General features: G+C 54.6%; 1 protein-coding gene across 1 annotated transcript; it reads right to left on the bottom strand.

Moving 5' to 3' along the window:
- Positions 1 to 9,831: 9,831 nt before the first annotated feature.
- On the bottom strand, positions 9,832 to 21,840 carry LOC132835274 (cysteinyl leukotriene receptor 1-like). Its single transcript, XM_060854685.1, has 2 exons — positions 21,757 to 21,840; positions 9,832 to 11,150 (listed from the first exon to the last, which is right to left on the bottom strand). Exon 2 carries the CDS (start codon positions 11,104 to 11,106, stop codon positions 10,081 to 10,083), a length of 1,026 nt encoding a protein of 341 aa, XP_060710668.1. The 5' UTR covers positions 11,107 to 11,150; positions 21,757 to 21,840; the 3' UTR covers positions 9,832 to 10,080.
- Between the last annotated feature and the right edge of the window lie 2,265 nt (positions 21,841 to 24,105).

Below are 24,105 nucleotides of genomic sequence, written 5' to 3'. Positions count from 1 at the left end.
AGTATGGGGTTAGACACAGAGTAAAGCTCCGTCTACACTGTCCCCCATCAAACACTCCCAGGGACAGGGACATCACGGGGTTAGGCACAGAGTAAAGCTCCCTCTACACTGTTCCCCCATCAAACACTCCCAGGACAGGGACAGCATGAGGTTAGACACAGGGTAAAGCTCCCTCTACACTGTCCCCCCATCAAACACTCCCAGGGACAGGGACAGCACGGGGTTAGACACAGAGTAAAGCTCTCTCTACACTGTTCCCCCATCAAACACTCCCAGGGACAGGGACAGCACGGGGTTAGACACAGGGTAAAACTTCCTCTACACTGTTCCCCCATCAAACACTCCCAGGACAGGGACAGCATGAGGTTAGACACAGGGTAAAGCTCCCTCTACAGTGTCCCTCCATCAAACACTCCCTGGGACAGGGACAGCACGGGGTTAGATACAGAGTAAAGCTCACTCTACACTGTCCCCCATCAAACACTCCCAGGACAGGGACAGCATGAGGTTAGGTACAGGGTAAAGCTCCCTCTACAATGTCCCCCCTTCAAACACTCCCAGGACAGGGACAGCACAGGGTTAGATACAGAGTAAAGCTCTCACTACACTGTCCCCCCATCAAACACTCCCAGGACAGCGACAGCACAGGGTTAGATACAGAGTAAAGCTCTCACTACACTGTCCCCATCAAACACTCCCAAGACAGGGACAGCATGAGGTCAGATACAGAGTAAAGCTCGCTCTACACTGTCCTCCCATCAAACACTCCTACGATAGGAACAGCATGAGGTTAGACACAGAGTAAAGCTCCCTCTACACTGTCCCACCATCAAACACTCCCAGGATAGGGACAGCACGGGGTTAGATACAGAGTAAAGCTCCCTCTACACTGTCCCCCCATCAAACACTCCCAGGGACAGGGACAGCACGGGGTTAGATACAGAGTAAAGCTCCCTCTACACTGTCCCACCATCAAACACTCCCAGGGCCAGGGACAGCACGGGGTTAGATACAGAGTAAAGCTCCCTCTACACTGTCCCCCATCAAACACTCCCAGGGACAGGGACAGCACAGGGTTAGATACAGAGTAAAGCTCCCTCTACATTGCCGCCAGGGTAGTGGATGCCGTACTGATACCCTGAGAGCTGCTTATTTTCATCACCCACAGATTTGGTGGCATGATTCAGGGAGGACAGGTGGGGGGCACAGAGAGCTGTGTACACACTGGGGCATCGAACAGGTCAACACAAATTCTCAGCATCACAGCCAACGGCACAGTGAGGGTTTCAGAGCAGAGCCAGATTCCCTCAGCTCCCTGTCGCTGTGTCAGAGAAGGTTATACACAGGGAGGAACCGGATTCCCAATGGAGCTGACATCAGCTCCTGCAGCAATTCCTGCCGCAAAACATTCATTCGGAGCACAGTCGGGAATCGTTCATCGGAATCCTCACCATGGAGTCATCAGGAGTTGATGGGACAACCCATCCAACACTGTCCACTCCCCCAGCACTGACCCTCCGACACTGTCCACTCCCTCAGCACTGACCCTCCGACAGTGCCCACCCCCTCAGCACTGACCCTCCGACACTGTCCACTCCCCCAGCACTCACCCTCCGACAGTGCCCACTCCCTCAGCACAGACCCTCCGACAGTACGGCACTCCCACAGCACTGACCCTCCGACAGTGCTCTCTCCCTCAGCACTGACCCTCTGACAGTGCGGCACTCCCTCAGCACCGACCCTCCGACAGTGCCCACTCCCCCAGCACTCACCCTCCGACAGAGCCCACACCCTCAGCACTGACCCTCCGACAGTGCCCACTCCCTCAGCACTGACCCTCCGACAGTACGGCACTCCCACAGCACTGACCCTCCGACAGCACCCACACCCTCAGCACTGACCCTCCGACAGTGCCCACTCCCTCAGCACTAACCCTCCGACAGTGCCCACTCCCTCAGCACTGACTCTCCAACAGTGCCCACTCCCCCAGCACTGACCCTCCGACACTGTCCACTCCCCCAGCACTGACCCTCCGACACTGTCCACTTCCCCAGCACTGACCCTCCGACACTGTCCACTCCCTCAGCACTGACCCTCCGACACTGTCCACTCCCTCAGCACTGACCCTCCGACACTGTCCACTTCCCCAGCACTGACCCTCCGACAGTGCCCACTCCCTCAGCACTGACCCTCCGACAGTGCCCACTCCCTCAGCACTGACCCTCCGACAGTGCGGCACCCCCTCAGCACAAACCCTCCAACAGTGCCCACTCCCTCAGCACTGACCCTCCGACAGTGCCCACTCCCTCAGCACTAACCCTCCGACAGTGCCCACTCCCTCAGCACTGACCCTCCGACAGTGCCCACTCCCTCAGCACTAACCCTCCGACAGTGCCCACTCCCTCAGCACTGACTCTCCGACAGTGCCCATTCCCTCAGCACTGATCCTCCAACAGTGTGGCACTCCCTCAGCACTGACCCTCCGACAGTGCGGCACTCCCTCAGCACTGACCCTCCGACAGTGTGGCACTCCCTCAGCACTGACCCGCCGACAGTGCGGCACTCCCTCAGCACTGACCCTCCGACAGTGCGGCACTCCCTCAGCACTGACCCGCCGACAGTGCGGCGCACCCTCAGCACTGACACTCCGACAGTGCAGCACTCCCTCAGCACTGACCCTCCGACAGTGCGGCACTCCCTCAGCACTGACACTCCGACAGTGCCCATTCCCTCAGTACTGACCATCCAACAGTGCGGCACTCCCTCAGCACTGACCCTCCCACAGTACCCACTCCCTCAGCACTGACCCTCCGACAGTGTCCACTCCCTCAGCACAGACCCTCTGACAGCGCCAACTCACTCAGCACTGACCCTCTGACAGTGCCGACTCACTCAGCACTGACCCTCTGACAGTGCGGCACTCACTCAGCACTGACCCTCCGACAGTGCCCACTCCCTCAGCACTGACCCTCCGACAGTGCCCACTCCCTCAGCACTGAACCTCCAACAGTGCGGCACTCCCTCAGCATTGACCCTCCAACAGTGCGGCACTCCCTCAGCACTCACCCTCTGACAGTGCACACTCACTCAGCACTGACCCTCCAACAGTGCCCACTCCCTCTGCACTGACCCTCCGACAGAGCGGCACTCCCTCAGCACTGACCCTCCGACAGTGCGGCACTCCCTCAGCACTGACCCTCCGACAGTGTGGCACTCCCTCAGCACTGACCCGCCGACAGTGCGGCGCACCCTCAGCACTGACCCTCCGACAGTGCAGCACTCCCTCAGCACTGACCCTCCGACAGTGCCCACTCCCTCTGCACTGACCCTCCGACAGTGCAGCACTCCCTCAGCACTGGCCCTCCGACAGTGCCCACTCTCTCTGCACTGACCCTCCGACAGCGGCCACTCCCTCAGCACTGACCCTCCGACAGTGCCCACTCCCTCAGCACTGACTCTCCGACAGTGCAGCACTGCCTCAGCACTGACCCCCCGACAGTGCCCACTCCCTCAACACTGACCCTCCGACAGTGCCCACTCCCTCAGCACTGACCCTCCGACAGTGCGGCACTCCCTCAGCACTGACCCTCCAACAGTGCGGCACTCCCTCAGCACGGACCCTCTGACAGTGCACACTCACTCAGCACTGACCCTCTGACAGTGCGACTCCCTCAGCACTGACCCTCCGACAGTGCCCACTCCCTCAGCACTGACCCTCCAACATTGCGGCACTCCCTCAGCACTGCCCCTCTGACAGTGCCCACTCCCTCTGCACTGACCCTCTGACAGTGCAGCACTCCCTCAGCACTGACCCTCCGACAGTGCAGCACTCCCTCAGTACTGACCCTCCGACAGTGCCCACACCCTCAGCACTAACCCTCTGACAGTGCCCACTCCCTCAGCACTGACCCTCCAACAGTGCGGCACTCCCTCAGCACTGACCCTCCAACAGTGCGGTGCTCCCTCAGCAGTGACCCTGTGACAGTGCCCACTCCCTTTTCATTGACCCCCTGATAGTGCGGCACTCCCTCAGCACTGACTCTCTGACAGTGCGGCACTCCCTCAGCATTGACCCTCCGACAGTGCCCATTCCCTCAGCACTGACCCTCCAACAGTGCGGCACTCCCTCAGCATTGACCCTCCGACAGTGCCCACTCCCTCAGCACTGACCCTCCGACAGTGTGGCACTCCCTCAGCACTGACCCTCCGACAGTGTGGCACTCCCTCAGTTCTGACCCTCCAACCGTGCGGCACTTCCTCAGCACTGACCCTCCGACAGTGCCCAATACCTCAGCACTGACCCTCCGACAGTGCGGCACTCCCTCAGCACTCACCCTCCGATAATGCCCACTCCCTCAGCACTGACCCTCTGACCGTGCCCATTTCCTCAGCACTGACCCTCTGACAGTGTGACACTCCCTCAGCACTGACCTTCCGACAGTGCCCACTCCCTCAGCACTGACCCTCCGACAGTGCGGCACTCCCTCAGCACTGACCCTCCAACAGTGCGGCACTCCCTCAGCACTGACCCTCTGGCACCACCCTCTGTGTGAAAAAGTTACCCCTTAGGTCTCTTTTATATCTTTCCCCTCTCACCTTAAACCTATGTCCCTCTAGTTCTGGACTCCCCCACCCCAGGGAAAAGACTTTGTCTATTTACCCTATCCATGCCCCTCGTGATTTTATAAACCTCTATTAGGTCACCCCTCAGCCTCTGACACTCCAGGGAAAACAGCCCCAGCCTGTTCAGCCTCTCCCTGTAGCTCAGATCCTCCAACCCCGGCAACATCCTTGTATATCTTTTCTGAACCTTTTTGAAGTTTCATAACGTCTTCAAACTAACACAAGAGGATTGTGTCCCTTTAACCATCAGGGTGTAGGAAACAATGCACAAAATCAGTCATTGGAAACCCCTGGGTCAGTTAAACATAATAATTATTAAAATATTTGAGTACAGGTGTGAGTGGGATGGTTTTCAGTTTGTTGGGTTCTGGGAGGGAAGGGAGCTATTCTGCGAGGGCAGGCTGCATCTGGACTAGATTAGAGTGTTGCTGGAAAAGCACAGCAGGTCAGGCAGCATCCGGGGAGCAGGAACATCGACATTTTGGGCAAAATCCCTTCATCAGGATGGAGAGATAAATGAGAGGGGGGTGTGGGTGGGGAACTAGGGTGAGGCCAGTTTCCTGGAGAACTGAATAACTACAGCTGTAGAGAGGGCTTTAAACATGGGTCAGGGGGAGGTTTAGGACTGGGGTGAAATGTAAAAGGGCATTTGGATAACCATACCCAGGGTCAGAATTCACACCACACCAGGCTATACTCTGACATGTTCGCTTGAAATCACAAGCGTTTGGAGCGCTGCTCCTTCATCAGATGTGGTGAAAGGTTGTGATTTTAAATAAACCAGATGTGGTCTACATTCTGACTTTGTCCACGTCTGTCTGATACTGACAGCTCCATGTCCATGGTACCCAGAGTAGGAGAGAAGGGGACCATCGGGTATAACCAGGAGAGTAGGGTAGGATTAAGGGCTCTTTATTTGAATGAACAAAGTGGTTGGATTAACAGCACGGGTGGAGGTTCAGCGGGTGTCTTTTAAAGATTACAGAGACATAGTTACAAGGAGCCTGTAGCTGGGAAATAAATACCCTCGAGTCTGTGATTTTTTGGAAGGCCAGGCATTTAGGAAAGGAGGGGTGGTGAGGTAGCTGCTGTTTGTATGGGATGGACTCAGTACAATCACAAAGAAATGCAAACCGCAGAATCCATACGGGGGGGAGGGAAAGATTAAACAGGGAAAGGAGTTACTGGTGGGAATATGGTACAGACGTTCCTCAGAATCCATACAGAGAATAAACCAGAATATCTGATTTAATTTGATTTATTATTCCACGTGTGCCGAGGTACAGTGAGAACGTTTTGTTTTGTGGGCAGATTATACCATACACAGGGCATTAGAGGTGGTCGAAGAGAGCGAGGAATACAATGTTATAGCTGCAGAAAAGGTGCACAGTGAGTAGGTCAGCATTCATTTGGATTTGGAGAGGTCCATTCAGAAATTCAGAAAGCAGTTCTTGAACGTGTTGGTGCGTGCATTTGAGCCAGGTATCTTCTGCCCAATGGAAGGTGTTGGGGTGGGGGGGTGGATTATGTCCGGGGTGGGAGGGGTCTTTGATGATGTTCTGAGGCATCAGAAATTGTAGAGGGAGCCAATGGCTTACGTAATGGACTGGGCTATCTGAACAGCAGCACCATATTAATCACGGGAGAGTTAATGTTCATGTCGATTGGGATAGTCAGGTTGGCAGAGGGAGCCATGAGGAAGGAATCATGGAGTGTATGCAGTTTTAGATCTACAGATCAGTTACAGGTGTGGGCGCAGAAATGGCAGGCAGAGTTTAATCCGGGTAACCGTGAGGTGCTGCACTTTGGGAGATCAAATGTTCAGGAAAAGTATCCAGTTAATAGCAGGACCCTGACCAGCTTCGATGTACAGAGGGATCTGGGGTTGGATTCCATAGCTCACTGAAAGTGGCCCACGAGTCGATAGGCTGGTGAAGGAGGTGTATAGCGCTGTCTTTACTGGTTGGGGAATTGAGTACACAATGTCAGGATGTCATCTTGCACCTTTGGTTCAGCTACATTTAAAGAGTATTGCGTTCAATTCTGGTCACCACACAGAGTCATAGAGATGTACAGCACGGAAACAGACCCTTCGGTCCAACTCGTCCATGCTGACCAGATATCCCAACCCAATCTAGTCCCACCTGCCAGCACCCGGCCCATATCCCTCCAAACCCTTCCTATTCATATACCCATCCAAACGCCTCTTAAAGGTTGCAATTGTACCAGCCTCCACCACATCCTCTGGCATGAGATGCGTGGATGGGGTTAACGGTCAGATCCTTTCTCCCCACGTTGAAATATATAATACTAGGGGCAATGCTTTTAAACTGAGAGGGGGAGCGTTCAAAGGAGGATATGAGGGAGACTGGATCGTGCTGCTAGGCAGACATGACAGGGACGTTTTCGGGTCTTGTAGATAAACACAGGAATATGCAAGGAATGCAGGGATATAGGAGGAGAAAGTGAGGACTGCAGATGCTGGAGATCAGAGCTGAAAATGTGTTGCTGGAAAAGCACAGCAGGTCAGGCAGCATCCAAGGAACAGGAAATTCGACGTTTCGGGCATAAGCTGAAGAAGGGCTTATGCCCGAAATGTCGATTCTCCTGCTCCTTGGATGCTGCCTGACCTGCTGCGCTTTTCCAGCAACACACTTTCAGAATGCAGGGATATGGACCAAGGGCAGGCAGAAGGGATTAGTTTAATTTGCTGTCATGTTCGGCACAACATCGTTTCTGTGCTGCACTGTCCCATATTCTATGTTCGAACTAGGGATCGGGTGCTTTGGATCTGGCAACATGTGATCAAGTAGGTTTAGTAATCAGATCTCAGAGTAAAAGATCTCCCAGGAAACAGTGATCATAACACAGGAGAATTTCACACTCAGTTTGACAGGGAGGAACCTGAGACCAAAGCAGCTCTGATCAGCTTCAATAAACTGAAAGGACTGAGAGGAGAACTGGCTGGAGGAGACCGGGAAAGGAGGGGAGCAGCAAGGACAGAGGAACAATGGCTCACAGCTTCCTTATATCCCCGTGAGGAAGGAGGGTTCCGAAAAGAGATTAAGCCAAACTAGAGTTTGGAGCATCAAACTGAAAGAAATATATAAAATGTGAGGAAGATTAGGGAGAAGCCAGTGGTAAATGGGAATGTTTCAGATCCCAACAAAATGTGGCCAGACTTAATGAGGGATAAAAGAAACTGCAAGCAATATCAAACAAGACAACAAGAGCTTCTTAAAATATATAAAGGGGAAGAGAGAAGCCAGAAAACAGGCGTCCCTCAGGGAATGGGGCTGGGGAATTAATAATGAGCAACCCGAAAATGGCTCAGGGGCTGAATTAATACTTTGCACTGGTCTTCACAGCAGAAGGCATAAACAACTTTCCAAAATTACTCAACATTCCCAGGTACGAGGAGCGGAGGAAGTAAACGCAGTAACTACCTCTGGTGAAAAAGAGCCAGAGGAACTGGTCTAGCCACCGACTGATCAGTCCCCTGGATCAGATGGGATCCATCCTGGGATAATCAAGGAAGGAGCTACGGAGGTAGAGAGTGTACACTCATTGTCATCTCCCAGGAATCTTTAGAATCTGGGATGGTCCCTGAGGATTGTGAAACTGCCAATGTAACACCCTGATGGAAGAAGGGAAGGAGATGGTGAACAGGTCACTATCGCCTAGTGAGCAGAACGTGTTACTGGGAATACGGCCGAGTCTGTGATAAAGGGTGAAACAGCTGAGCACTGAGAAATCCATCCGACCATCAAACAGAGACAGCGTGGTCTCAGGAAGGGGGAAGGTGTGTCTGACACTTTCACAGGAATCCTTTGGGAAGGTAACAAGCTGGACAGAGAAAGGGGATGCTGAGGATGTAACGTATTTAGATTTTCTTGACATGACTCAAGTATCAGCTATTCGGCTACCGGGGTTGGAATTGGAACATTAACATGGAGAGGGGATTGGCTAACTCACAGGAGACATGGAGCGGGGATAAGGGAGATCTTATCAGGCCGGTAACCTGGAACAGGGTGGGCTGACCCAGGGATCAGTGCTGGGGCCACAACGATTTACAATCAAGATCAATCACCCAGAGGAGGAACCTGACCGTACAGTTACCGAGTTTGTGAAAGACACAGAAATAGACAGAAAGGCAAGTTGTGAGAATGACACAGAGACTCTGCAGAGGGATCGAGGCAGGTTCAGGGAAAGGACAAAACCTTGGTAGATGGGATAGAGTGTGGGGGAACGTGAGGTTTTGGCAGGAAGGAGAGAGGAGTTGAAGATTATTTAAATGGAGGAAGACTGCAGCATGGATGGTGGGGGGAGGGGGGGGGAGGTGGGACTTGAAAGCCCTTGTCAATGAATCAATAAAAAACAGTATTTTATAAAATCTTTCTTATAAAAACAGAACCTATAATTTAATTATCTCTCAGTCCAGTGCAGGGTCGGACTTGATGGATCATTGTTCAGCTTGGCTCAGCTATTGGGTATGGAACATTATTTTGAATAATTCATTCACAGGATTTGGGTATCTCTGGCTGGGCCCAGCTTTTCTTGCCCTGTCCCTAGTTGCCCCCCCGTGAGAAGGTGGGGGGTGAGCTGCCTTCTTGACCCGCTGCAGTCCATGTGCTGGAGGGTAGACCCACAATGTCCCTGAGGGAGGGAATCCCAGGATTCTGACCCAGCCACACTGAGGGAACGGTGATATATTCCCAAGTCAGGATGGGGAGGGGGTCGGAGGGGAACGTGCAGGGGGTGGGGTTCCCATGTACCTGCTGCCCCTTGTCCTTCTGGATGGAAGGGGCCGTGGGTTTGGAAGGTGCTGCCTGAGGGTCTTTGGTGAGTTTCTGCAGGACATCTTGTAGATGGTACACACTGCTGTTACTGAGGGGGGTGGGTAAGGGAGGGAGGGAATGGTACACACTGCTGTTACTGAGGGGGGGTGGGTAAGGGAGGGAGGGGATGGTACACACTGCTGTTACTGAGGGGGGGTGGGTAAGGGAGGGAGGGGATGGTACACTCTGCTGTTATTGAGGGGGGGTGGGTAAGGGAGGGAGGGGATGGTACACACTGCTGTTACTGAGGGGGGTGGGTAAGGGAGGGAGGGGATGGTACACACTGCTGTTATTGAGAGGGGGTGGGTAAGGGAGGGAGGGGATGGTACACACTGCTGCTACTGAGGGGGGGTGGGTAAGGGAGGGAGAGGATGGTACACACTGCTGTTACTGAGGGGGGGTGGGTAAGGGAGGGAGGGGGTGTTTGTGGGTGTGGGGCTGCTTTGTCCCTGGATGGTGTCGAGCTTCTTGAGTGCTGTTGGAGCTGCCCCCATCCAGGGGCAAGTGGGGAGTATTCCCTCCCCCTCCTGACCTGTGCCTTGTAGATGGTGGGACAGGCTTTGGGGGGAGGCAGGAGGGGAGTTACTTTTCATCTGAAAGTGTAAACAAAGAGATGGCATCACTTCTGCACGTGGCGTGGGCCTGATAGTCGGTCCTGCTCATTGGAGCTTGGGGGGACCGTGGCTGGCGAGTGATCCACAAACACAACACTGCCAGACGATGCTGACCTCGACCTGAGGATGGTCGAAGTTTTGAGGGTGCTTTGAAAGTTCTCGCCGACAAAGTAGTAGAGGACGGGGTTGAGACAGCTGTTGGCAGCGGCCAGGCAGATGGTCACCACGACAGCTCTCTGAACAAACCAGACCGTGGCTTGGCACACTCCGTCCGTCATGGTGTGGAGGTGGACGGTCCGTACGACGTGGTACGGCAGGAAGCAGAACAGGAAGGAGGTCAGCACGATGATGATCATGGAGGTGGACTTCCTGCGGCTGCGCGCGTTCACCCGCACGGTACCAGCTGAGCCCATCAGGCGCTGCAGGATGCGAGTGTAGCAGACCAGGATGGTGAGGAAGGGCAGCAGGAAGCCCACCACAAACCCAAAGTGGTTCATCCGCTGGATCTGAGACCACGAAACGTTGGACGGTTCGAAGCAGCGACAGGTCCCGTTCACACACTTGGAGGAAATGAGGAGGAAGGGGACAGACACCAGGCCGATGAAGAGCCAGATCCCGAGGGTGACCCACAGGGACCTCCTCACCGTGACCATGCTCCGGGCCCAAATCGGGTGCAGGATGGAGATGTAACGGAAGACGCTGAGGGCGGTGAGGAAGAAGATGCTGGAGTAGAGGTTCACATAGAATGCATAGGTGGTGATCCTGCAGAGGAACGAGCCAAGTCTCCACTCACGTTGGACGTAGTAGATGATTCGATACGGTAATGTTAGGGTGAAGAATAGATCCGAAACGGCCAGGTTGATCATAAAGACTGTGCTCGCCGTCTTACGCCGAGTCAACTTCACAAAGACATACAGAGCGACGGTGTTCCCGATGAAGCCGAGAATCAGAATGGCGCTGTAGGCTTGCGCAAACACGGAGTATTTAAACTCCTCCTTGCTGCAGTTCGGATACTTGCTGGTCCAGTCCATCCTGGGCCCCTGGCTCCCTGCCTCAGGAAAGGTAGCACGGTCGGCTGGAACAGAGAAACAGATCGTGCAATCACTGAAACTCCTGAGCTGCTCAGAGACTGTCAGCTGGAGGCCGGAAAACCTCAGGATTCACAAGGACAGCTGCCAGCCTTTGGAGGGAAGGGGCTCGGTAGCTTTTGTGTAACTGTGCCTACCACTGACATGCAGATAAACTGGCACCGAGGAGCTGTTTATGATTAGTGTGAGCGAGTGGCCAATTACTAACAACAAACTGCCTCTGCATGTGAAGACATGTCATCGAAGGAAACGGTCAGGCAAATGAACTGGCAAAAGACACAGAGAAAGGTAATGGGTAAAGCATTTCGCCGAGTTACGATGCTGTAAAGATGGCATCAGTGTATCCCCAGGACCATGGACCCAATTCTCTTCAAGGACAGGGCAAGTACAGACCAATGAGTCTGACACTGGGTGGGAGGGAACCATTGGAAAACATTCCAAGAGACAGAATTAATTATCGCAAGGACTAATCAGGAATAATCACTGTGGCTCCCTCAGGAGGAGATTGTGACGAACATATTGGATTGAGGTTTTTTGAGGGGGTGACGGGGTGCAGCGGATGTAGTCTACGTGGACTTTGGGAACAGCCACAACGCGGCAGACTGGTTCAGAAGCTACAAGCCAATGGGATGGAGCCCCCACTGGATCCAAAGCAGAGGTTGAAAGGTTGGCTGTGTGACTAGAAAGCTGTCTCCAGGAGGATTCCACACGCCTCAGGGCGAGCTCCTGCACTGTCTATGGTGCACGTTAATGATCGAGACAATCGTGTGAGAGCTGTGGTCATTACCGTCACAGGAAACCTGCTGGATGTGGTCAATAGTGAGGAGGAAGGCCTTAGTTCACAGGCTGACACAGACAGTCTGGTCAGACAGGCGGGACAGGGGGAGTGGAATTAAAGCCTGAAAACTGTGGGGCGGTGTATTTTGGGAGGATGAACAAGACAAGGGAGTACACACTGAATGTGAGCAGCCTCAGATGTACAGAGGATCACTCGGAGGCAGCAGCACAGGGGGCTAAGGTGGTTCAGGAAGGCACAGAGGACGGGGGGCTGTATATAATGTCAGTTAGGCCCCAGCTGGAGTACAGTGTACAGTTCTGGTCCCCACACTGTAGGAAAGGTGGGATTGCACTGGAGAGGGGGCAGAGGACAATTCACCTGGATATTCCCAGGGCTGGAGCCAATCAGGGATGAAGGGAGACTGGAGCCAATCAGGGATGAAGGGAGGCTGGAGCCAATCAGGGATGAAGGGAGGCTGGAGCCAATCAGGGATGAAGGGAGGCTGGAGCCAATCAAGGATGAAGGGAGGCTGGAGCCAATCAGGGATGAAGGGAGACTGGAGCCAATCAGGGATGAAGGGAGGCCGGGGCCAATCAGGGATGAAGGGAGGTCGGAGCCAATCAGTGATGAAGAGAGACCGGAGCCAATCAGGGATGAAGGGAGGCCGGAGCCAATCAGGGATGAAAGGAGGCTGGAGCCAATCAGGGATGAAGGGAGGCTGGGGCCAATCAGGGATGAAGGGAGGCTGGGGCCAATCAGGGATGAAGGGAGGCTGGGGCCAATCAGGGATGAAGGGAGGCCAGAGTCAATCAGGGATGAAAGGAGGCTGGAGCCAATCAGGGATGAAGGGAGGCCGGAGCCAATCAGGGATGAAGGGAGGCTGGGGCCAATCAGGGATGAAGGGAGGCTGGAGCCAATCAGGGATGAAGGGAGGCTGGAGCCAATCAGTGACGAAGGGAGGCCGGAGCCAATCAGGGATGAAGGGAGGCTGGGGCCAATCAGGGATGAAGGGAGGCTGGAGCCAATCAGGGATGAAGGGAGGCTGGAGCCAATCAGGGATGAAGGGAGACTGGGGCCAATCAGGGATGAAGGGAGGCTGGGGCCAATCAGGGATGAAGGGAGGCCGTGGCCAATCAGGGATGAAGGGAGGCTGGAGCCAATCAGGGATGAAGGGAGGCTGGAGCCAATCAGGGATGAAGGGAGACTGGGGCCAATCAGGGATGAAGGGAGACTGGGGCCAATCAGGGATGAAGGGAGGCCGTGGCCAATCAGGGATGAAGGGAGGCCGTGGCCAATCAGGGATGAAGGGAGGCCGGGGAAGATGGGGCAGGGGCAGCTGAGGGGGGAATCTGACTGAGGGGGACAAAGGGGCACCTACAGGATGGACTGGGAGAGGAACCCTTTCCCTTTGTAGAGGGCTCAGTAACCGGGCAGGAGCAGGAGGGGGTCTGAGGGAAGAATGTTTCACCCAGAATTATACAGATGAGAAACAGGCCCTTCGGCCCACTATGTCTATGCTGACCAACAAACGTCAAACTACACTCATTCCATTTCCTTGTTTCTACATGGGAACATGGGAATGAGGAGGGGGAATGGGTCATTCTGCCATTTAACATGACCATGGGACCATAGCTGATCTCATCCTGGTCTCAAACTCTCCCCTGCCATCGCCCGTGATCCTGATTTCCATCAGAAACGTATCGTTCCTTCCTTGAGTCTGTTGATTGGTCCGGCCTCCCCCCCCCGGTCTCTGGGACGGTGAGTTGCACAGATTCACAATGCTCTGAGAGAAACACTTTCTCTCCCTGTCAGGAGTGAACTCCCAACGGTTCGGGTCTGTCTCTCAGGAAGGCTGAGTGATTCTGGAACCGTACACAGCACTGAGCTGACCTTCTCAACTGGCTCTTTATACCCCGTCTTTTTGCCAAAGTTTCCCCCCGACTCTCCCCTTCCCTTTAATCCCGTCAAAGGATGGAGGTAATTATTTTTTGATCACAATAAATGATTCATTTAGGGCAAAGGTGACAGAGATCTGGAACTCCCAGATTAGATTACTTACAGTGTGGAAACAGGCCCTTCGGCCCAACAAGTCCGCACCAACCCTCCGAAGCACAACCCACCCATACCCCTACATTTACCCCTTACCTAACACTACAGGCAATTTAGCATGGCCAATTCACCTGACCCACACATCTTTGGACTGTGGGAGGAAACCGGAGCACCCGGAGGAAACCCACGCAGACACGGGGAGAACGTGCAAACTCCACACAGTCAGTCGCCTGAGTCGGGAATTGAACCCGGGTCTCTGGCGCTGTGAGGCAGCAGTGCTAACCACCGTGCTGCCCACAAGGGAGGCAGAAACTCTCAAGGCGTTTAAGAAGTGCTTAGAGGAGAACTAGATTTGCCACAGCACTGAGTGAAGATTCTCATGATGTAGTGGCAGATGTTTACAGCTGGGGCCTAGGAGGCCCACATTCAAGTCTGGAGGTGTGTCATAACATCCCCTGAACAGGCCGGTTAGAAAATATTGACAAAGCTCGAGGCCACGTACTGGACTGTGGGCTTGGAATAGATAGATAGATGTCTGATGACAGGATGAAGGGACTGTGCTGTGCCTGTAGGTTGGAGTGGAAAAGTGAACAGTTTTTTTTTGGTTTCCATGAGTTGGATTGCCAATTGAGATCCGGGTCTGATCAGAATTCTAACTTCAGGGCTAAAGGTTTTCCGGAGATCATTCACAGGTTTGGAAAGGAGCCAACTGTAGCAAAATCTGGAGGGATACCATCGGACCAACCAAACCACGATGAAGGTAAACTGTCAGAAACAGCCCCAGGATTACAGAGTCATGGAGATGTACAACATGGAAACAGACCCTTCGGCCCAACTCGTCCGTACCGACCAGATATTCCAACCCAATCCAGTCCCACCTGCCAGCACCCGGCCCATATCCCTCTAAACCCTTCCTATTCATATACCCATCCAGATGCCTCTTAAATGTTGTACCTGTACCAGCCTCCACCACTTCCTCTGGCAGCTCATTCCATACACGTACCACCCTCTGGGTGAAAAAGTTATATCTTTCCCCTCTCACCCTAAACCTATGCCTCTCTAGTTCTGGACCCCCCCCCCCCCCCCCCCACCACACCACCACCACCCCCCCACCCCATGATTTTATAAACCTCTATAAGGTCACCCCTCAGCCTCCGATGCTCCAGGGAAAGCAGCCCCAGCCTGTTCAGAGTTGGGAGTAAGGTTTCTAATGGGATTCTGTGCCTGACAGAGCTGCAGCTGAGAACTGTAAGAGCCAACTACACTCGTCAGATAGTTCCCTTGTAGCAACCAAACTAAATCACAAAACGTCCATCTGCTCTCTTTGAGCGGGGTGTGAGTTCAGTCTCTGCCAAGACTCCATAATGTCTGGAGTGATTGGGTTGGAGGACAATCTGAGGAGGGTGTCTTAAGTCTTAAAATTCAAACACACTCAGCCCCAACCACTTCCACTCACACAGTGCACTGGGTTCGGTGGTTAAAAACTTACTGCTGCTGTCTGGAACAGGCAGGGGGAGTTTCTGATCAACAATTCAGTGTGTTTTTGCCCCTTTGTCTTTTACAGTTAACTTGCTGCTGATTGCAGTCCTTGCAAGAGGAAAGTGCGGTGTTTCCCCTTACACTACTCACTACCTGCTGCTTACGGCAGCTGCTGATCTGCTGGTCACTTTCACTGAGGTTATATTCTGGAGGTTTCCCTATTATTGTTCCCCTTGGCCGTTCCTGGACATCACTCCTGTGTGTAGTGTTACTGGGGCCCTGTCTCGTGCAGCCAGGGACTGCTCTGTCTGGTTCACCGTCACTTTCTCCTTTGAACGATTTATGACCATTTATTGTCAGAAGCTAAGAACAAAATACTGCATGGAGAATGGCTCTAGAAACAACCTACATCCTGCTCTTTCTGAAAAGCATCTCCTTCTATTTTCGATATGAACCTCGCAGTACAATTGACAATGTGCCATTCTACTGTGAAATAAAGTCAAGCTCCTTTACTGACACTTGGTGGGTGGGATTAGATTGGCTTGATACAGCTTTAACCCCTTTACTGCCACCCACGTTAATTCTGTTGCTCAATGCTCTAACGGTCAGACGCATTTTAGTGACCAGTCGAGTCCGGGAGAGGCTGAGGGGTGAGAGCGAAGGAGAGAATCTGCAGAGACCCAGAGATGAAGAGCAGGAGGAAGGCTGTGATTTTGCCATCTCTGGGAGCTCCATCCTCCTGTGGTTAGTGTGATGTAGATTTCTGACATTAGCGTCACTCAAGGGATCAATCCTGAGGATTACTCACTTTTTCGGGATGGTTCTGTGCTGCAGACCCTATCTTGTAACATGGGACTGCTTCAGAGTGAAGATAAGAAATGCAGGAAAATCTCTACTTTCACAAATTGTTTACTATATAAATACAGAACTAAGACGCCTCAGTGATGCCCAGAGGGGGTCTGATTGCTTCCAGACCATGAAATGATGGTTTTTCTTATTTCATTTGTAGTGTGGGTATCTCTGGCTGGGCCCAGTATTTATTGTCCCATCCCTAGTTGCCCCCCTTGAGAAGGTGGGGGGTGAGCTGCCTTCTTGACCCGCTGCAGTCCATGTGCTGGAGGGTAGACCCACAATGTCCCTGAGGGAGGGAATCCCAGGATTCTGACCCAGCCACACTGAGGGAACGGTGATATATTCCCAAGTCGGGATGGGGAGGGGCTCGGAGGGGAACGTGCAGGGGGTGGGGTTCCCATGTACCTGCTGCCCCTTGTCCTTCGGGATGGAAGGGGCCATGGGTTTGGAAGGTGCTGCCTGAGGGTCTTTGGGGAGTTTCTTGGGGACAAAGCATTTTTTTAAAAAACGACTGCTGTTCCAGAGAATCCTCAAATGAATCCACTTGGTTTAGTCCATTGGAAATGGTCTAAGGTCATGTGAGAGGGGAGTTCCATTCAAACTAATTAGGGAGGAGGTCTGGAACCAGAAGAGCAAATCTCCAATGTTAGATTCCATCTTCATGTTTCCTGGAGCATGTGTACAGTTAACAGTAAGGTCCTGGGGAGTGTTGCTGAACAGAGAGACCTTGGAGTGCAGGTTCATAGCTCCTTGAAAGTGGAGTCACAGGTAGATAGGATAGTGAAGGAGGCGTTTGGTATACTTTCCTGTATTGGTCAGAGTATTGAGTACAGGAGTTGGGAGGTCATGTTGTGGCTGTACAGGACATTGGTTAGGCCACTGTTGGAATATTGCGTGCAATTCTGGTCTCCTTCCTATCGGAAAGATGTTGTGAAACTTGAAAGGGTTCAGAAAAGATTTACAAGGATGTTGCCAGGGTTGGAGGATCTGAGCTACAGGGAGAGGCTGAACAGGCTGGGGCTGTTTTCCCTGGAGTGTCGGAGGCTGAGGGGTGACCTTATAGAGGTTTATAAAATCATGAGAGTAGGTTAAATTGACAAAGTCTTTTCCCTGGGGTGGGGGAGTCCAGAACTAGAGGGGCATAGGTTTAGGGTGAGAGGGGAAAGATATAAAAGGGACCTCAGGGACAACTTTTTCACCCAGAGGGTGGTACGTGTATGGAATGAGCTGCCAGAGGATGTGGTGGAGGCTGGTACAATTACAACATTTAAAATGTACATGAATAGAAAGGGGTCGGAGGGAAATGGGCCAGGTGCTGGCAAATCTAACTAGATTTATTTCAGATATCTGGTCGACATGGACGGGTTGGGTCAAAGGGTTTGTTTCTGTGCTGTACATCTCGGTGACGCTGGTGAGAGTCCGTCTGGAGGACTGTGAAGAGTATTGGTTGCTCTATTTGAGGAAGGATGTATATACATCGATAACAGTACACAGGGAGGATAGCTTGACCAATAAACACAGACACGGCTGAAAATGTGTTGCTGGAAAAGCGCAGCAGGTCAGGCAGCATCCAATGAGCAGGAGAATCAACATTCCGGGCATGAGCCCTTCTTCAGGAATGTCGAATCTCCTGTTCCTTGGATGCTGCCTGACCTGCTGCGCTTTTCCAGCAACACATTTTCAGCTCTGATCTCCAGCATCTGCAGTCCTCACTTTCTCCTCCAATAAACACAGACACTCAGCAGGTCTGACAGCATCTGGAATGGCACAGACAGACAGCACATTTCAAATCGACGACAACTCATCTCTGAAGGACAGGACACACAGATGACTTAAAATGTGAACGCTGTTTCTGTCTTTAGGGAGAGTACTGCCCCTCCCGAGTATCTCCTGCACTTTATGCTCCATTTTCAGATCCCAAATACACACGTATATTGTTTCCGTTCCCTGAGGCAGACAGCTCGGGTTGATGGGTTGGGAATGAGGAGAGGAATGGCTTGGATTTCCTGCAGTTTGGAAGAGGCATAAACAACTTGAACAAACCATGTAACACCCTGAGGGGGGAGTGAAGAGGATCACTCGTCCCGTGGGAAAGTCAAGACGCCCCCATCTCTGTAACCCCCTCCAGCCCCTACACCCCTCCCTATCTCTGTCACCCCCTCCAGATCGTACACCCCCTCCCTATCTCTGTAACCCCCTACACCCCCTCCCTATCTCTGTAACCCCCTCCAGCCCTTACACAACCTCCCTATCTCTGTAACCCCCTACACCCCCTCCCTATCTCTGTAACCCCTCCAGCCCCTACACCCCTTCCCTATCTCTGTAACCCCCTCCAGCCCCTACACCTCTCCCTATCTCTGTAACCCCTCCAGCCCCTTCACCCCCTCCCTATCTCTGTAACCCCCTCCAGCCCCTACACCCCACCCTATCTCTGCAACCACCTCCAGCCCCTACACCCCTCCCTATCTCTGTAACCCCCTCCAGCCACCTACACCCCCACCCTATCTCCATAACACCCTCCAGACCCTACACCCCCTCCCTATCTCTGTAACCCCCTCCAGCCCCTACACCCCCTCCCTATCTCTGTAACCCCCTCCAGCCCCTACACCCCCTCCCTATCTCTGTCACCCCCTCCAGCTCCTACACCCCCTCCCTATCTCTGTAACCCCCTACACCCCCTCCCTATCTCTGTAACCCCCTCCAGCCCCTACACAACCTCCCTATCTCTGTAACCCCCTACACCCCCTCCCTATCTCTGTAACCCCTCCAGCCCCTACACCCCTTCCCTATCTCTGTAACCCCCTCCAGCCCCTACACCCCCTCCCTATCTCTGTAACCCCCTCCAGCTCCTACACCCCCTCCCTATCTCTGTAACCCCCTACACCCCCTCCCTATCTCTGTAACCCCCTCCAGCCCTTACACAACCTCCCTATCTCTGTAACCCCCTACACCCCCTCCCTATCTCTGTAACCCCTCCAGCCCCTACACCCCTTCCCTATCTCTGTAACCCCCTCCAGCCCCTACACCTCTCCCTATCTCTGTAACCCCTCCAGCCCCTTCACCCCCTCCCTATCTCTGTAACCCCCTCCAGCCCCTACACCCCACCCTATCTCTGTAACCCCCTCCAGCCCCTACACCCCTCCCTATCTCTGTAACCCCCTCCAGCCACCTACACCCCCACCCTATCTCCATAACACCCTCCAGACCCTACACCCCCTCCCTATCTCTGTAACCCCCTCCAGCCCCTACACCCCCTCCCTATCTCTGTAACCCCCTCCAGCCCCTACACCCCCTCCCTATCTCTGTAAACCCCTACACCCCCTCCCTATCTCTGTAACCCCCTCCAGCCCCTACACCCCCTCCCTATCTCTGTAACCCCCTACAACCCCTCCCTATCTCTGTAACCCCCTCCAGCCACAACTCCCCCTCCCTATCTCTGTAACCCCCTCCAGCCACAACTCCCCCTCCCTATCTCTGTAACACCCTCCAGCACCTACACCCCCTCCCTATCTCTGTAACCCCCTACAACCCCTCCCTATCTCTGTAACCCCCTCCAGCCCCTACACCACCTCCCTATCTCTGTAACCCCCTACACCCCCTCCCTATCTCTGTAACCCCCTCCAGCCCCTACACCCCCTCCCTATCTCTGTAACCCCCTACACCCCCTCCCTATCTCTGTAACCCCTCCAGCCCCTACACCCCTTCCCTATCTCTGTAACCCCCTCCAGCCCCTACACCCCTCCCTATCTCTGTAACCCCTCCAGCCCCTACACCCCTTCCCTATCTCTGTAACCCCCTCCAGCCCCTACACCCCTCCCTATCTCTGTAACCCCTCCAGCCCCTACACCCCCTCCCTATCTCTGTAACCCCCTCCAGCCCCTACACCCCTCCCTATCTCTGTAACCCCCTCCAGCCACCAACACCCTCCCATCTCTGTAACCCCCTCCAGCCCCTACACCCCCTCCCTATCTCTGTAACCCCCTACACCCCCTCCCTATCTCTGTAACCCCCTCCAGCCCCTACACCCCCTCCCTATCTCTGTAACCCCCTACAACCCCTCCCTATCTCTGTAACCCCCTCCAGCCCCTACACCCCTCCCTATCTCTGTAACCCCCTACACCCCCTCCCTATCTCTGTAACCCCCTCCAGCCCCTCCCTATCTCTGTAACCCCCTCCAGCCACACCTCCCCCTCCCTATCTCTGTAACCCCATCCAGCCACAACTCCCCCTCCCTATCTCTGTAACCCCCTCCAGCCCCTACACCACCTCCCTATCTCTGTAACCCCCTCCAGCCCCTACACGCCCTCCCTATCTCTGTAACCCCCTCCAGCCCCTACACCCCCTCCCTATCTCTGTAACCCCCTCCAGCCCCTACACACCCTCCCTATCTCTGTAACCCCCTCCAGCCCCTACACTCCCTCCCTATCTCTGTAACCCCTCCAGCCCCTACACCCCCTCCCTATCTCTGTAACCCCCTACAACCCCTCCCTATCTCTGTAACCCCCTCCAGCCCCTACACCCCCTCCCTATCTCTGTAACCCCCTCCAGCCACACCTCCCCCTCCCTATCTCTGTAACCCCCTCCAGCCACAACTCCCCCTCCCTATCTCTGTAACCCCCTCCAGCCCCTACACCACCTCCCTATCTCTGTAACCCCCTCCAGCCCCTACATGCCCTCCCTATCTCTGTAACCCCCTCCAGCCCCTACACCCCCTCCCTATCTCTGTAACCCCCTCCAGCCCCTACACACCCTCCCTATCTCTGTAACCCCCTCCAGCCCCTACACCCCCTCCCTATCTCTGTAACCCCCTCCAGCCCCTACACCCCCTCCCTATCTCTGTAACCCCCTCCAGCCCCAACACCCCCTCCCTATCTCCATAACACCCTCCAGACCCTACACCCCCTCCCTATCTCTGTCACCCCCTCCAGCCCCTACACCCCCTCCCTATCTCTGTAACCCCCTACACCCCCTGCCTATCTCTGTAACCCCCTCCAGCCCCTACACCCCCCTCCCTATCTCTGTCACCCCCTCCAGCCCCTACACCCCCTCCCTATCTCTGTCACCCCCTCCAGCCCCTTCACCCCCTCCCTATCTTTGTAACCCCCTCCAGCCCCTACACCCCCCTCCCTATCTCTGTCACCCCCTCCAGCCCCTACACCCCTCCCTATCTCTGTAACCCCCTACACCCCCTCCCTATCTCTGTAACCCCCTCCCTCCTCTACACCCCCTCCCTATCTCTGTAACCCCCTACACCCCCTCCCTATCTCTGTAACCCCCTCCCTCCTCTACACCCCTTCCCTATCTCTGTCACCCCCTCCAGCCCTGGGTGTGGACCCACTCTAAGGACATGGTGTGACAGTGAGGGGTGGACAAACCTGCTCTATCATTTCCTGCCTTGCCGAAGAGAGTGAGGATGACGGAAACCTGCCCCTTACCTGAGAGAGTTGCTGTGTGACCCAGCGGTTTGACACCCTCCAGCCTGAAGCCTCTGTGCTGTGGAACCTCTCAGCGGCGAGACAGGACACTGTGTGACTCTCACGGAGGGTGTCTTGCAGCTGCTGGTGAGGAGGAAATGACTGTGCGAGAGAGAGAGAGACCGAATCTGGTCATGCCATCTGATAATATCAATGGTGGAGATGTCAAAACAAGAGTGGGGTGGGGGGGGAAGGGGAAGGTCAGAATGATTTTAAAATAACACTCTGCCGTTTTGAGAAGATTGGAGGTAAAAACAATGACTGCAGATGCTGGAAACCAGACCCTGGATCAGTGGTGCTGGAAGAGCACAGCAGGTCAGGCAGCATCCAACGAGCAGCGAAATCGACGTTTCGGACAAAAGTCCTTCATCAGGAATAAAGGCAGTGAGCCTGAAGGGTGGAGAGATAAGCTAGAGGGGGGTGGGGGAGGGGAGAGAGTAGCATAGAGTACAATAGGTGAGTGGGGGAGGGGATGAAGGTGATAGGTCAGGGAGGAGAGGGTGGTGTGGATAGGTGGAAAAGGAGATAGACAGGTAGGACAAGTCTGGACACCCCCTCCCTATCTCTGTAACCCCCTCCACCCCCTACACCCCCTCCCTATCTCTGTAACCCCCTCCAGCCCCTACACCCCCTCCCTATCTCTGTAACCTCCTCCAGCCCCTACACCCCCTCCCTATCTCTGTAACCCCCTCCAGCCCCTACACACCCTCCCTATCTCTGTAACCCCCTCCAGCCCCTACACCCCCTCCCTATCTCTGTAACCCCCTCCAGCCCCTACACACCCTCCCTATCTCTGTAACCTCCTCCAGCCCCTACACCCCCTCCCTATCTCTGTAACCTCCTCCAGCCCCTACACCCCCCTCCCTATCTCTGTAACCTCCTCCAGCCCCTACACCCCCTCCCTATCTCTGTAACCCCCTCCAGCCCCAACACCCCCTCCCTATCTCTGTAACCCCCTCCAGCCCCTACACCCCCTCCCTATCTCTGTAACCCCCTCCAGCCCCAACACCCCCTCCCTATCTCTGTCACCCCCTCCAGCCCCTACACCCCCTCCCTATCTCTGTAACCTCCTCCAGCCCCTACACCCCCTCCCTATCTCTGTAACCCCCTCCAGCCCCAACACCCCCTCCCTATCTCTGTAACCCCCTCCAGCCCCTACACCCCCTCCCTATCTCTGTAACCCCCTCCAGCCCCAACACCCCCTCCCTATCTCTGTCACCCCCTCCAGCCCCTACACCCCCTCCCTATCTCTGTAACCTCCTCCAGCCCCTACACCCCCTCCCTATCTCTGTCACAAGTCATGGGGACGGTGCTGAGCTGGAAGTTTGAACTAGGGTGATGGGGGGGAAGGGGAAATGAGGAAACTGTTGAAGTCCACATTGATGCCCTGGGGTTGAAGTGTTCCGAGGCAGAAGATGAGGCGTTCTTCCTCCAGGCATCTGGTGGTGAGGGAGCGGCGGTGAAGGAGGCCCAGGACCTCCATGTCCTCGGCAGAGTGGGAGGGGGAGTTGAAATGTTGGGCCACGGGGCGGTGCGGTTGATTGGGGCGGGTGTCCTGCTGACCAGACTTTGCCAGGACAAACACAGAGGACGTTGGAGAATCTCAGGTGGTGTGTCAGGAGACAGTTAACAACTCAGGTCAGGCCTGACTCTTCTTCAGAGATGTCTGGGTGCCAGAAATGGACTGGACATTTCAGGATCTCCCAGTGGGTTTCGCTTGAGATCGCACAGCGGATACACTTCGGGATCTCCCAATGGGTCCGACACCCCAGGATCTCCCAGTGGGTCCGACATTCCGGGATCTCCCAGTGGGTCCGACATTCCGGGATCTCCCAATGGGTCCGACATTCCGGGATCTCCCAGCGGGTCCAACACTCGGGGATCTCCCAATGGGTCTAACATTCCGGGATCTCCCAATGGGTCCGACACCCCAGGATCTCCCAGTGGGTCCGACATTCCGGGATCTCCCAATGGGTCCGACACCCCAGGATCTCCCAGTGGGTCCGACATTCCGGGATCTCCCAGCGGGTCCAACACTCCGGGATCTCCCAATGGGTCCGACATTCCGGGATTTCCCAGCGGGTCCGACATTCCGGGATTTCCCAGCGGGTCCAACACTTCGGGATCTCCCAATGGGTCCGACATTCCGGGATTTCCCAGCGGGTCCAACACTCCGGGATTTCCCAGCGGGTCCAACACTCCGGGATCTCCCAATGGGTCCGACATTCCAGGATCTCCCAGCGGGTCCAACACTCCGGGATTTCCCAGCGGGTCCGACATTCCGGGATCTCCCAGCGGGTCCAACACTCC

The sequence above is a fragment of the Hemiscyllium ocellatum genome, chromosome 44 (assembly GCF_020745735.1).
Source record: "Hemiscyllium ocellatum isolate sHemOce1 chromosome 44, sHemOce1.pat.X.cur, whole genome shotgun sequence".
Lineage (NCBI taxonomy): Eukaryota > Metazoa > Chordata > Chondrichthyes > Orectolobiformes > Hemiscylliidae > Hemiscyllium > Hemiscyllium ocellatum.
The sequence above is the reverse complement of the archived record's forward strand: the minus strand, read 5'-3'. Positions and strand labels throughout refer to the sequence as shown.